Source organism: Lissotriton vulgaris, unplaced genomic scaffold (assembly GCF_964263255.1).
Source record: "Lissotriton vulgaris unplaced genomic scaffold, aLisVul1.2 SCAFFOLD_1139, whole genome shotgun sequence".
NCBI classification, from domain to species: Eukaryota; Metazoa; Chordata; class Amphibia; order Caudata; family Salamandridae; genus Lissotriton; species Lissotriton vulgaris.
This window is the reverse complement of record NW_028241234.1, coordinates 668,842-684,498: the sequence shown is the minus strand read 5'-3', so window position 1 is coordinate 684,498 and position 15,657 is coordinate 668,842. Positions and strand designations below refer to the sequence as shown.

Sequence of the window (15,657 nt, the reverse complement as noted above, 5' to 3'; positions counted from 1 at the left end):
ATGAATCAAATTGGTTTAATCAGATGAGACCACGGAAGCAGAATTTTTAAGTTGTAGGAACCATTGAAAGTTCAAGTGGGGTGATGACTCAGTCACTCAGTTAAAATATAATTTGTGACCTGGAATCCCTCAATTAATTTGTTCGTGTAAAGTAAACAGATCATTGGGGTCATATACATAAAGTCCTGAAGAAGGTGTCCTTATTGAAGTGCATCTACCGAAATGCTGCATCGACAACCCTATAGTTACAATATTTTTATCTGTATATATGGATATTCATATGGTTGGAGATATCTGTGATTATTTTGTGATATTGATGAAACATGTACATATATGTGAAATTGTTCTTCTGGATGTATCAAGTGATCATCTTTGTGACGAAGTACCTAAATTAGCAAGATTGTGATTATAGAAATAATTTGTTTTAGAAATTTGTAATACTGCTATAGGAATAAAATGTTACATTTGTGCATATAAATTGGTTCAGTTATTTGAGACTGTGTGGGAAAAGTAAGAGTACGGGAGTGTCTAGTGGGTAATTATATAGAGTGTCAGGTGGGGGACACAGCTTTGTTTTCAATTCTATAAAGGACACAGAGGTGAGTATTGTTCCACCCAAATTACTCTTGGTCAGATCACATTTCCTCCCATTGGATGCGTTTTGTTATTGCATACTTTGTAGGTAACCATATTTCAGTTACATGTTATTGATTTCAGGAGCTTGTGGTCATGTGGGAATTTTATTCTGTGGTGAAAGTTACTAATTATTGCAGCTTGGTGTACTTTGTTTTTGCAATTAAATTGGATTCAATCTTGTTGCAATTTATTAATTGAGGTTTACTCGCAATGGAATAAATCTTCTAAACAGAAGTAACCTGGAGCAAGAATCTGGTGCATGGTATGTGAAGAAGAAACAGGAGGCACGGTAATAGATGAGTGGCTACAAAGGACATTCCATGCTGTGATTGGGTGTAAGTTCTCATGGTAAAGAGTTTTGATGTTTTTCTGTGGCTGATGGGTAATAACAGTGAACAAAGTAGGCGCATAAGCCCTGCCTCCATGTCTTTAATAGAATTGAAACATTTGGTTACAATAGCTAGGACATTTTGCATTCCCCTTCAGACCAATATATATATATATATATATTTAATTGTTTTATGTTTACTAATGATCAGAACATGTGGTGCTCTGACATCAAGTGATAGAAGCTGAATACTTCCACTTCCATTGGTGCTTGGGGAATATCTCAGCCCTGGAACACAGATTTTGATGGGAGAAGGATTGTGTAGGAAAGTAGGATTTTCTTTCCCAGTCACAACCACTTTTTGCTGGTGCCATTATGTTTTACTGAATACTCTGACTGGGATCCTGCTAAATCAGGACCCCTGTCACTGTGCTTCTTTCCTAAATTGGACATGGTGAGTACTTTGGTACACTCCAGATTGGCTACAGGTATCCCCTTGTAAGTAACATAGTATATGGTACTAAAGTACCAAGGGCATAGGCACACCAGGGGTCTCCCATTTGCTGAAGCATGTATTATACCACCCATGGGAGACCACACAAACTGCTACTACAGGCCTGCCATTGCAGCCTGTGTAAGCTGGTGCTAGCACCACTTACAACAGATATAGGTTTCCTTATATCTGAGGTCACTGCACTTAAAACCTGTAAGTCGACCCTAAGGCAGGCCTTTCAATCCAGAAGGAAGGGTGCGCGGTTCTAAGTGTGAGGGTGCCCTTGCATGAGCAGGACACATCTTCAACCTTCAGAGTCCATTCTCCCGGGTTGTAAGTGCATCAGCCATTAATATACATAGAGTGGCCATGTGGCATTACGCGATGGCTAACTTTAAACTGGATGTAACAAACCTGTTATGTTTGGTATCAAACATATTGGAATCATAATACCCACACCGTAAACTGTGTGGGAGGTATGATTCCATGCACTGTAAAGCTCCTCCAGGAGGCCATCAGTGCTCCCAGTACCAGTCTTCTAGACTCGAACAGCAAATTATGGCTGCTGCCGACCAGAGACACAATTCTGCACTCCTGTTGCTGGGCCAAGCTCGAGCAGAGGAAGACAGGACCACCTCCCAGACAGGACTTAGTGTATTGGTACAGGGGGAAGGCGCTTGCCAGCGCCACTAGAATGCTTTGAAGGGCACCTTTGGTGCCCACCTTGTATACTCCAGTTGAAATCAGTTCAGGGAGCCGTTGGTTCCCGCTCCTGAGCTAAACTGGACAAAGGATATGAGAGTATCCTCCCCACTGTCCAGCCCCACCGCTGGGAGGGACCCCTGAATCGTCCCATCCCATTCCTTAGGGTACTTAAGGGCTTGCCTGTGGGTGTGTCACTAGATTCTACTTCAACCGCCTGGGCACACTGGACTTCGCTTTGGGAACCGAGACTGCAACTGGAAAGACTCCTGCTGCTCTTGGTCTTGTCATCCTGCAAGTCTTCTGCAACATCTGTGCCTGTGCTCCATACAGGTTCTTCACACGGCCTGTGAACATCCAAGACACCCAAAGGAATCTCCCTTGGGGTGAAGCAGTCACTCCCATGCATCTGCGGGCACTGAAACGAAGCTGACTGGTCTGCGGATTCTGGGCTCACATGGACTTCGAAAGGCTCAGCAACACAGGTGGTGGATGTTCTGCAACTCCCTCGAGGCCTGCACTGTCTTCTCACCAAGTTTGAAGCCAGTATCCCTTGTTCGGAACCGCTGGAACAGAACCCCTGTGCACCCTGTCAACTTATCATTGCAAAGGCTTGTTGACTCTCTCCTCTAGAGACCTTCGGGCTCAAAGAAGCTCCAGCTTCAAGCATCTCCTGCAGCTAAGATCTTCACCTGCATATAGCATCCTTTGGGTAAGATGCTCGAGATCCTCTTGCGACTCTTGTGCCTTTGGTCCATGGGTCCTCTTGTGGGACTTCGTTGGCTCCAGTGGGCTCCCCTGCTTGCTTGGGCCTGCTCTGACTTACCTGCTCGTGGTGAGTCACTTGGACCTTGCTGGTCCCGACACTGCACCTTTCCTGACGACTACGTTGTTTGCCACTGCCAAGGCTTGTTGATGCCCCTGCCGGACACTGACCTCTTGGCTCTCGACATCAGACGTGGGACAGCTTGTGCCCAGCTACTGTTTTTCCTCTGTGTTGCCTGGTCTGTACAGCTGCAACTTCAAGGGTACCGTCCCCTCTCATTGGTGGGCATTCGACTTCCGTGCCCCCCGGTCACTCCTGAGTGGCTTAGACTCTGCCTCCTCTTCTTACAGGTATCTCTCATCTTGAATCCACCTTTGGATTCCACTGGACTATTCCACCTTCTTCGCCAGCGGCTTCTTTTCTGAAGTCCTCCATTGTGGTCTACGGCGGATTCCGACGTCACTTCGCACCTAAGCACTAGGCTTCCCTGATGTAGGTATCCTGGTTCCTGGGGTATCCACGGGTGGGGTGACTCTCCAACCATCCATCTTCTACAGGGTTTCTTCAGGGTCCTCTGGGAAGGGCCCTTTTTAAAAAATTGCAAACCCGACTTACCCATTTGCTTCTATTGAGCACGCAGTCGTATTCCCACTCTGCCCACGGCCTCCGTGGGGTTCCTAGATACTCACCTTGAGTGGTTCCTTGGATCCAGACTCTTCTACGTCTTCTGGGTCCATTCTTGACTTAAGTCGTGGTTCGCATTCCACTATTATAGTTTATGGTTTGGCCTCCCCCTGGAGAACACAGTGTATATGTTAATGTTAATGTTATGGAATCTTGTATAGTGCAAGGCTACCCCAGCAACGGGGCGTCTCAGCGCTTGCGGACATGCCTAAAACTAATGCGACAGAGGGTGTGCTAGATGGACGCAAACAGCCAAGTTTTTATAAGTTTACGAAATAGCAGATGGTTTGAAGTGGCTCGAGCTTTTAGGGGGATGGAGTTCCAAAGCTTAGGGGCCAGGTACCTGAAGGAACGGCCGCCGGCTCTGCTCCTCCGAATCTTAATGGTACGTGCTAAAGAAAGATCCGCTGAGCGGAGTGCACGCGTAGGAATATAAAAGGAGCATAGTCCTTGAAGAGTTTGGGGGCCAGCGCTGTACAAGATTTTGTGAGTGAGACAGAGGGTTTTGAATTGAATGCGTTGCTTTATAGGCAACCAATGTAGTCGCCGGAGAAAGGGGGAAGTGTGTTTTGGGTAGAGCAAACAAGACACGGGCAGCGGCATTTTGTGTTCTTTGCATCCTGTTTATTGTGGTCGTGTTGGAGCCCAACATAAGGGAGTTGCAATAGTCCAGATGAGAAAGGACTGACGCCTGGACTATGAGTTGACGGGTAGGGGGCTCGAAAAAACCCAAAATGGGTCTGAGAGAGCGCAGACGCCCGTAGCAGATGCCCGCCACTTTTTTGGCATGGGATTCCAGATTGAGCGAATTGTCAAGCATCACTCCCAGATTTTTTACTAACTCCTTAGGTATAGGAGCTGATCCCAGCGCAGGAGGCCACCAATGCTCGTCCCAAGACTGCGTGCCATTGCCAATCAGGAGTACCTCTGTTTTGGAGGAGTTTAATTGAAAACAGTTTTTGGATAGCCACCTAGATATGGCCAGCATGTCTTCTTGGAACTTCATTTGATCAATCACATTGTTATTGGAGAAATTAAAAATAAGTTGTGTATCGTCCGCATGTGATATTAGTTGTATCTTATGTTCCCGGGCCATCACAGCCAGGGGGCGGACGTACACATTAAACAATGTGGGGCTGAGCGCAGACCCCTTAGGCACCCCACATTCAAGGGGGAGCCGGCTGGATGAGTACGGAGGTGCGTGCACCTGGAAGGAACGGTCACATAGAAATGACGCAAACCAGTCCAGGGCCGTTTCCCTGACTCCGATCTCCCACAGTCTCTCGAGCAGTATCTTGTGGGAGACCGTGTCCAAAGCCGCACTCAAATCCAGCAGAATCAGAATAGAGGTTGTGCCCATATCCAGTGAAGCTTTTAGATGTTCTGTAACTGTTAGCAAGGCAGACTCCGATCTATGGTTAGCACGGAAGCCATTTTGGGACTCATCTAGGATCCCATTGGACTCTAGATAGACGGTCAAAGTGTGATTGACATGTGCTTCTGCCACTTTTGCAAGGTAGGGAAGCAGTGAGATGGGACGGAAGCTATCAGGCCGAGAGGGATCGAGTGATGGTTTCTTCAAGAGGGGCACTACTTTGGCATGCTTCCATGATTTAGGGATGGAGGCTAGCTGAAATAACTTATTAATCAGCTCCCGTCCTGCCTGTAAGGCGGACTCACAGAAAGATCTAAACAGTTCGGGTTTAATAGGGTCATCTGGGGATCCTGATTTTACTCTTAGTGTAAGGTGTTCCATCCCTGTCCACTCTAGAGATGGAATGGTTAAGAGGGAGTAAGGGAGAATAGCTTGATCACTAGTAGGATTAGGGAACCCCAAGGGGCCGTCTGGTTGTAATAGGTCATATATCCCTTTGACCTTATTAATGAAGAAACAAGATAATTCCTCACACTGTGTATCTGACACTATCAGGTTGCCTATACCATACGGGGCCTTAGTCAATTCTTTTACCAGGGAGAAGATAGTTTTGGAACGGTTGGGACTAGCGGTGATCAGGCCAGTATAATATGTGGCTTTATTTTTTTTTATAAGTTTATGATATGCCTTAGTGGCCAGCCTAAACTTGCTTTTGGCCAGAGGATCATACAAGCGTCTCCAAATACGTTCTAACCGTTTACATTGTTTTTTGGTATCAGCAAGAGCCTCCGAGTACCAGGGGTGAGAATAACCTCGCTTAGGCCTAGAACATTTTATGGGAATGAGGTGATCCAGTGAAGTGTTTATCCACTCCCTGTATGCAGAGTCTGCTTCCTCCATATCATTCGACCAAACAGGGCGTGATTGGTTCAATTTGGCTTCTAGTAAAACTTTATCTAGGCTGTTCAAGGGGCGCCTCCATAGGAGAGGGGGAGGATTCTCCTTGCTGCTTGCTCGGATCTCGACTGAAACAGAAACCAGGAAGTGATCAGTCCAACTGAGAAGACTAGGGGGTTCAGCTGTAGCTTCCTCTATATTGGTAAAGACAGGGTCCAGAAGGTGGCCTGCCTGATGGGAGGGACCCACAATTAACTGTTGGAGCTGACAAGCTTCCAAATCACCAAGGAACTTCGATATGACGGGGGGAGTCTTGGCGTTCAAGATAGAGGTTGAGGTCTCCGAATACGCTAAAATTGGCTGATTGGAGCGCTAGTAATGAAATCGTTAATACCAGCGAGTCTTGGAATGCGCTCGCTGATCCTGGGGGGTGGTAGACAAGGAGCCCTGAGAGGGTGTAGGTGTCAGAGACCTTTATCTTGAAAAGTGCACATTCACTGTATGCTACATTAGTGGGTTCAAAAGTGCAAGTAAATTTGGACTTATAAATCGCCGCTATTCCACCTCCCCTGCCTATGGGTCTGTTCTGGACACAGATACAATAGCCTGGGGGAAGGGCCAGGGCTAAAATGGCCGAGGAATCTTCGGTTAGCCAGGTTTCTGTTAAAAACAGAACATCAGGGTTCTTGTCAGAGAGGAGCTCCTGGATGTCCTCGTGATGTTTCACAAGGGATCTACAATTCAGGCTCAATATATATATAATTTAGAAGAACCAGTAGTCACTGAGGTAGAAGAAGGTGGCGGTAAACAGGCCGCAGGGATTTTAAAGCCACACTGATTGCATTGAGTAATGGGGGAGCTAGGGTACCATGTGTGAGCCATACAGTCGGATCGGTATCTGAGAGCGAGATGCTCCTCCCGGGCGTAGGGCGTCATCGCTGTTAAGCGACCAGGGGTTTGGGCAACAGGCAACGGTCTAGCGCAGACGGGCTTGCTTTTGGCGACCCTCCGCGCGCGTCCCCTGCACGGGAGAAAGTGAAGGAGGCTATGTAGGCACCGTCCCCGCCTCTGGTGCAGAGTGAAACCCTAAGGGGCGGGCACGCGGTCAGAAACGCCCTCCACACAAACGGCACTTGCCGCGGTGGACCGGGGCCACGACCGGAAAAGCAGATGGGAGCATGTGCTGCTTACATATTCTATTGACCAAGTATTGTGTTTATATCTCCAGGTAGGAGATACTGCAATGTGTTAGTGAGTGATAATAATAAATACTTATTTTTTTATAACTACAATGTGTGGTTCTAGTGCAGGGTGCTACAATTGCATAAGTGAGCACCATAGACTAAGCCAGCCTCCTACACCTTGCTAGTAAGGGGAGAATCTCTCCTTTCTAGTGGTATCTCTTCCTACTAGATGCCTGTTTAGGTCTGCAGGAGGACAATCTCCATACAGGGATGTACCTGCTAGACACCGGAAAGGTATGGAGAAGCCCTCCTCTCTATCCATGCAGGCGAGGGGCCACCCAAGCATTAGGCAAGTATTCCCCACCTATAAAATACTATCTCCACAGAGTAAAATGTTTGAGGAATTCATGGTCTCACAGAAAACAAGCATTTACAAATACATTGGATTGTGCCTTGCCCCCAGCCCCTCTCTCTAAGACCTCAGGCATCATGAATGAGCACAACAGTGATGATAAAAAAAAAAGAAGATAAGAGAACCGGAGAAGAGGGCAACTGAGAGGGCAACAAAGAGCAGAGAAAGAGGGCAAGAGATTCTTCTGCTATTTAAAACATTCCCACCCACAGTTTGGAAGACCATGAAGCACGTTTCCACAAACTTCTACAGTCTTAGGACTTCAGAACCATCTTTTTAGAATTTCAAGCAGTCATGAAATAAGACCCTCAGTTTTTTTCAGATATTCCATTACTGCATATTGATTTGCGACACTGATGGTTTATTTTTGTTTTACCTGCATTTTAATTAGAGTGTGCAGACTCCTTGCTTAGCTCTGTTGCACGCCGACTTTCCTCAGTCACCTTCCGGTCCACCGCAGCGGTGTGCTGTTTGTGTGGAGGAGGCATTTGGCTACACTTCCGCTTTGGTTAGTGTTAGCGCGCTAGTTGCTGCCTTACTCACGGTCATAAGATCCATGGTGCAACGGACGAGCAGCTGATCAGAGGCTGGTCCCCTTACTCGTGCCGACACTTTGCTGCTTACAGTTCCAGCCAGCGTCCTTAAATATTTGTAAACATTTTTTTAAACAAATTGCTATTTTAAAACAAGTTTTAACTGCATTTTAATTAGAGTGTGCAGACTCCTTACTCAGCCTGGTTTCACGCCCACCTTCACAGTCCACCGCAGCAGTGTGCTGTTTGTGTGGAGGAGGCATTTGGTTACACTTCCGATTTGGGCAGGGTTAGCGCGCTAGTTACCACCTCACTCAAGGTCATAAGACCGGTGCTGCGAGGGACGTGCAGTTAGCCCGTCTAAGGCAAGGCTGTCTGTGCCCGACTGGGCCCAGGGGCCAGGAACCCTAGTCAGAAACTGGTTTACTCCATGGAAGAACTCATGAAATTAAAAAGTACACCACACACGCCGGCCTTCTCTGACTCTCTGGTAGAAAGTCTTGGCTCAAATAACTTGCTAGTGGACACCGGAGCCCCACTGAGGAGTGGTGTGTTGGTTGAAAAGGCATTGGACACTGGGTTAGAGGTGCCCTTTGGCCTAAAGGCCGCTTTGTGGAACACCCAGTCCCTCTAAAAGCATAACTTAGAGATTTCTAAGCTACTCCAGGATAAGGAGCTCGACTTCCTTGCATAAAAGGAGACCTGGTTAGAGGAGACCTCTGGTCTCGATGTAGTGGCCGCCCTTCCCCCAGACTATGACGTCTTAACGTATAATCGGCAAAAGGAACAAAAGAGGTGGCGGAGTTGCAGTATTCAGCTGCAGGTCACTTACCACCGAGAAAATAGTTCAGGAGAGCCTAGATGGGGCAGAGGTACTGGGGATTAATATTGGCTCAAATTATCCTGTCTGATAGTGGTAGCGGTATGCCACCCCCCTCTGCCAATCCCGCTATTTAATGATCTGGTCCATGAAGTGGTTAGCGATCTGTGTTCAAGATACCAACAGATTTTGGTTTTAGAGGATTTTAACTAGCTATGACTATGTTGGGGATGCAGCAAATTGTGGAGTCCCCCACTTATGAGAAGGGTCATACTCTAGACCTTATTTGGACCACGTCATCAGTAAAGTTACATACAGATTGCAGGCCATGTAGCTGGTCAGATCAATATCTTATCAGCTTGGAACTTCCTGTGGGCAGCTGCCTTACACACCTACCCCAGTTTGGAGGGCTGTACGGAATTGGCACAAGATAGAGTACACCAAGTTGAGGGAAGCACTAAATGAGACAGAACACCCGGGATCACAGTCCGGGGACCCGGACCTGGTGTACGAAAAACTCACTTCCGGGTTAAGGACAGCCTTCGATTTAGTAGCTCCTGCGCAAAGGGAAAGGGTAACAAAGAGTATGAAGGGTGCCCCCGGATACGTGCAAGAATTAAGAGGAGAAAAACAGGCTCTCAGTCAATGCGAAAGGCACTGTCGGAAATCATACGACCTAGAATCCCAGGAGACGTACAAGGCAAAACTAGCCCTCAATAAAAAAAATAAAAAAAATCAATCATCAGATTCAAATCTATGTACTATGAAGTGAGGATTAGGGACGCTAAAGATATTCAGAGAGAGACCTTTAACGTACTCAAGGAGTTAAGTGGCATGAAAGAACAAAGGACAATCCCTAATCAGGCTGACCGAGAAAAGGCACAGGACTTCTTTCTAGCTAAGGTTAAAAACATCATTACTGAAATAGGCAATACCCGTATAACCCCCTGTCCTTTATCAGTGGTGGACTCGCCAGAGTTTCTGGGCGGTTCTCTCTCAACCATCCCGACACTCGACTCAAATAGTCTAGCCGATATTGTGGCCAACGTAAAATCCAGGTCACCAGAAGATCCCTGCCCCCCTTTGGTGTTGAAAAGGGTCATTACGGCGGTAGAGCCAGACGTGTTGTCTCTATTAAATCTCTACTTGGCTAAAGGGAAGGTACCTCACAAATTTAAGGAAGCCATGGTGATCCCATTACCGAAAAAAGTTGGGGCAGACATCAACAATTTGAAAAACTTCCGACCCATTTCCTGGCTTCCTTTCCTGGCCAAAGTTCTCGAGCAATGTGTGCTCAGAGTTCTCTCGTCCTTGGAAGAGCATCAGCTGTTACATACACGGGAAGCAGGATTCAGGGCCCATAACAGCACTGAGTTGGTGATGCTCTTGGTGCTGGATGAATTAAGGCTAGCGGTTGACAAGAAGAATCCCTCTGCACTGTTCTTATTAGATCTCTCAGAAGCGTTTGACACGGTGAACCACGCGTAGCTGCTGCCCCGTATCCGATGGCAGGGAGTCACCGGGACGGTCCTCCAATGGATTACCTCTTACATGGAGAATTGGTTGCAAAAGGTCCAACTAGGAGAATGTACGTCCAGGCAGGGTGTTTTGCATTGGGGGGGGGTCCACAGGGCTCTGCATTGTCCCCCCTGCTATTCAATATCTACCTCCAGCCGTTAGTAGAAGCACTGGCAAAATTAGACTGTCAGGTGTTCAACTACGCTGATGATACCCAGTTAATTGTAAGAGTTGATAATTGTTCCCAGGCACAGCTCAATGTCCAGAATATCGCCCAGCTCAATATGAACTGGGTGACCTCTAATTCACACAAGGTAGCTCTCACTACAGGAACCTCACCCTGGTCCAGCCTCTTCTGGCCCCTAGAGCTTAGCACCACCCCGACACCAGTGCCAGCCGTGAAGAGTCTGTTTAAGGTTAGTTTGGTGTCCAGCTTGATACACAATCAGGTGTCTGCTGTAGTTGAGAGCTGCACAGGCCTGATTCGGCAACTCCGGAAGCTTAGGACCCTGCTGTCATTTTCCACCATGCGTACCGTTGTGACTGCCCTAATCCTGTCACAACTGGATTACGGTAACGCAGTATACACAGGGCTTCCTGACAAACTCCTGAGGAAACTTCAGGTGGTTTTAAATGATGCAGCAAGGCTGATCTTTAAACTGCCAAGAAGAGCTAATGCCACCCCCTGCTACAACAATTACAATGGCCCCCTATCTAGCAGAGGGTCTGGTTCAAGGGTCTGTGCATTGCACATAAGCACAGTATGGAGTAGCGCCCAAATACATCAGGGAACACCTGAAGCCCTAAGTGCCTGGACATTATCCCCGGTCATTTGAGGCTAGCTTACTGGCCTGCCCACGCTTTAACAGAGCTACATTAGGGGGGCAGGCTTTCTTAGTTGTGATTTCCCAGATTTGGAACAAGCTCCCCGACAGTATGCGCAGGGAAACCACTCTACTTCGCTTTAGGAGGAAACTCAAAACCATCCTGTTTACTCAGGCATTTGGATAAACCCACGCTGGGGAACCAGGTTCGAGTCTCGGCAAGGACACTCAACAGCCTGTGATTCTGGGAAAATCATGTAATCTGCCCGTGCCAAACAAAAATGAATGTGTCTGTCTAACAAAACTGGTGCTCATGTAAAGCGTTTTGTTACCTTTGCCAGAGTTCGCACTATATTAAACTCCAGAACAAAAAAAATGGTTAGTCAACTATACTGTACTCTGAAAATATTTAAAGATATTTTAACAAATTAGTGTGAATTTCGGGGATCTGAGACATATACTTTTGAAAATGTGCATGGATTACAAATTCTCTGCAGAAACTGATCGGATACTTAATAACGTTCCTATTTAAACATCTGGAAAATGTGTCAGTCTCAAATAAGGTCAGTTATTTGGAGAAAGGACTTATAATCTAAAGTATGAGAAACATTGTGTTCCAATATTTGGTGCAGGGTGCTTACATCTTGAAGAGTTATACTAACTAAAGAAAGGGCCTTCAAAGTGCACTCACAGTGGCATCAGATCCTTGAATAGTTTCATATGTTCCTATAAAGTTCATAGCTATGCTGATGGGGCTACGGCCAAAAAGGCAAAATGTACTACATGTGGAGCAAATGTTACTTCATTGAAATCTTTTGGAAGCAAATCACATCACACATAAAAGATGCAGCATGCAGTTCTGCTTGACATACAGGTTTATTAGGTAATGTGGATTACAATGACATTTTTCCTTTAGAAACAGTATTGTAATGCTGATCACAAACCAGTTGGTGGCAGCTAAACTATATATTTTCCATTCATGAAAATGCACAAATAACCGATCTGTAAAAATTTAGTGGAATAAAGCTTAGCCTTTTCTATCAGAAGTGAAGACAACGTCTGCATTTCCAATCATAATGGAACATTTCTCAGAAAATGGGCCCCTCAATGAGAATGCATGAGATGGGTACTTAATGACCCAGCAGATATCAAAGGTGCTTAGGCTTTCTTACCGAGCTCACATCTAATTCAACTGGACATATGAAAGCAGATTTAAGTTTAAGGTATTTATATACAAAAACTTAGCCGAAAGGTATAAGAGTGCTGTAGAGGGTGCAAGGCAAAGACACAGTCAAAATGTGAATGGGGGGTTAGCTGATTTCTAAGAGTGAATGTGTACTGTTAGTGCACCATGATGTAAAGTTTTTTTAAATAAGTGTGTCTTTCTCTTTCCTAAATAGGGACAGGGTTGGGGCAGTCCTAATTGATGCATTGATGTCATTCCAGGTCCTGGGTCAGTAGATGGACAAAGCATCTTGCTTTACCTTTTAATTTTTTAGACTTCATCTCTAGTATGATTGTGTCCTGGATGCAGGTGTGCCGAGAGCAATTGGAATGTAATCTCCTACACACTGCCTGCCTACTTTGATGTCGTTAGTGGTGGGCAAATCTTCAGACTCTCAGTGACCACAATGTCCAACTATCCCATGTTCTTCATGTTTCTGTGTTTTTTGTTCTGAAACTGTCCACTGGTCTTCTAAGGATATACTTTATGCTTTTATTCAAACCTTTGTTAGGCTTGGCAACAATAATGACAAAAACAAACAGCAATGGAAAATAAAAACACACACCTTACCTAAACTAATGACAGCAATCTCCCCGGAGGAGGAATTGTGAGGCCCTATGAAGACCCCCGAAACAAGCAGGAGTGAGTCATCCAAGTTAAACTGAGAGAACTGGGTGTAGCTCCAGTTATAAGGCTTCATGTTTGAGCTGTGTCGCAGAGAGACCGATCGGTCATTGTTCCAGATCTGATAGAAAGAAGCATAAGAAACCCCATTAAAATGCCTGTTAATTCATAAATCGGACCAATGTGAGTAATGGATAGGACGTTTCTGCCCTCTTTCTTTGTTACCCATCTAGAATAGACTAATTCAGTATCACCAAATGCCAACCTCTGCAGCAGTAGTCTTTACACAATTCAAAGAGTACCCAGGGAGTTAAAGCCAGAAAGGGAAATAGGATTTCCATTTCAGCCCAAAGAAAGTAATTACTTTGGGATTGATTTAGGTAGCCATTATCAGGCTGTCCCATGGATGGCAAACCATGGTTATTACTACCCAAGTGCACAGGTCAGTTAGCCTGGTCACATAAGAACTAAGGGACAACAGGTAACTGAGTGGAATTCCTCTGGCTATTGATAAAGCTCTTGCACTAGTCATGTTTTCTTTGCTTCTAAATTTGACATTGGTAAAATGAGTGTTCCTCTCACAATGACCACGAACAGGCATTCCTATCCCCTTCCTAGTTAATCATGTTTTCTTTTTCAGTTTGTTGAGTAATATTCAACATCATCTTAATTAGTGCAGCGGAGGCAATTTATATGTCTTGCGAGACAAAGTCCCACAGATAACCAATTAAGGAGGGCCCACAAAAAAACAGCTGATGGGTCAACTTGCTCTTGTACAAAAGGTCTGTAAATGTAACTGCGGTGGCTTAGTGGGGCCACACACTTTACCCATCTCTTTGTCCTATATTTAAAATGTCCTACACCCCAACCATCCCATACCCCTTAAAACACCTCAGTACACCCAAACTCCATGCTTCCTTATTTCTAAAAAAAAACCCTCACCGTCCTTAAACACCAGCCATCCATGACCCATAAGAACTCATCACCCTACACTACTCATCCCGAACCGTAAAAAGCCCTTTCTACATCTAAACTCAACCCTATCCTGAACCCTAAAAATTTACCACCCCAGCCACTACCCATAATTGAACTTTACAAAATCCTCACAAGCCCTAAACCCTGCCCATCAATGAACCCCAAAACCTCGACACCCATACACTCCACCCATCCCTGAAACCTAACACCTCACACACCTAAACACCACTCATCTGTGGACCCTAAAAAGCCCTCACCACCACTGAACTCCACCCATCTCTGAACACTAAAAACCCCATTCTATGCCCTAACACAAGTTATTCCTGACCTTTAAGAACCCCCTCATCACCCAAAGTATGATCTAACCCGGAGCCCATAAACCGCACAGTAGTCCTAGATTCTACCCAAGCTTAATGTAATTTTGGATTTTCTTTAAAATGATCTTACTTTTTAAAATGCAAAATGATACCTTTAATTTTCGATTGGTTTGTATTTCCTTAAAACTGCCGTTCCTTAAAATTGGTTTCTAACATTTTGTTTCCTCCAAAGTGGTTTCCATGTTTTCGCTTTCCTATGAATTCACCTATCATCTTGGGTTTCAAGTTATGAATAGAAAAGCAGATGCAATGAGATTGCAATTTTAAAACTGCAAAGAAATTGCAGACAAAGCCTTCTAGTTTACATGAAGGAGAAATGACATTGAAAAAAGAGGTGTAAAATCCGGAAACAGAAAGGGGCTTTGTTCGCAATTCCCAGTTTGTAATCACTGCTTCAAAACAAGGTTAGGTTTTTATTAATTCAAGGGTAAGCTAAGGTAGATGCATCTTCCTCCATACTTGGCTGAACATTACTTGAAAGAAGGTGCTTTTCAAGTATTCTACACCTTTTCATGATTGTTGTATGTTAAAACGAACAATGATTATCTTCTACTCGCTGTTAACATTTAGGTTTCACATGCATTTAAGAGAAACTAACATTTGTTGCAGATATGGAGAGGCCTTTTTCACTTCACTCCAATCAATGGTTGGTTCAAAGGGCTACCCTTACCTTGACAGTACAGTCCTTTGAGCAGGACGCAAAGAGCAGCCCATTGTGTGAAAAGCTGAGGTGGAGCACCTGATCGGTGTGTTCCGTCAGAGTCTGGATTTTAACGCATGGGATGGTATCATAGAGCCGTTGGAACTCTTCGTACCAGGACACAGCAGCTAGAGAAAGTAGTGTGTATACAGTAAAACATCTACATAACACGCTTAAAACATCAAAACATCAAAGGGAGAGGGCATTGCACACATTTCAAATGGAGTGGTATGTAACAGTGAAAGGACTGTATTTCAGTATTCAATTTGATGTCTCAGGCACTATATTTAACAGTAGTTTAATTCCAGTACATGAGCCAGGGACTATCACGCTACATGCCTCTCAATAATCCTCACTTAAATAGTACAGTCTTTTTTATTTTAGACAGAAATAATAGCATCCTATATTGGTACACCTAAACAGTTTTCAGTTGAAAAAGTAGACTGAATTAGTATTTATTTTGCCAAACAAGCTATGATTCAACTTTGACAAGTTGAAGGCTAACATGGGTACTTTTACAATAAATGAAAAGATACTGTCGTAGGTCGTCTATTTCCAAATCTTAAACTAAAAATACAGTTCAA

The 15,657-nt window shown here is 45.1% G+C and overlaps 1 protein-coding gene across 1 annotated transcript in view; it reads right to left on the bottom strand.

Annotated features, from left to right (window-relative positions):
• Window positions 1-15,657, bottom strand: part of LOC147672011 (F-box/WD repeat-containing protein 5-like) — a 78,721-nt gene that overhangs the window by 44,221 nt on the left and 18,843 nt on the right. The window contains exons 4-5 of the mRNA XM_086948058.1: window positions 15,044-15,201; window positions 12,968-13,142 (exon numbers count right to left, since the gene is read on the bottom strand). Of these exons, the coding sequence (XP_086804184.1) occupies window positions 12,968-13,142; window positions 15,044-15,201 (333 nt within the window). The remainder of the gene's footprint in view (window positions 1-12,967; window positions 13,143-15,043; window positions 15,202-15,657) is intronic.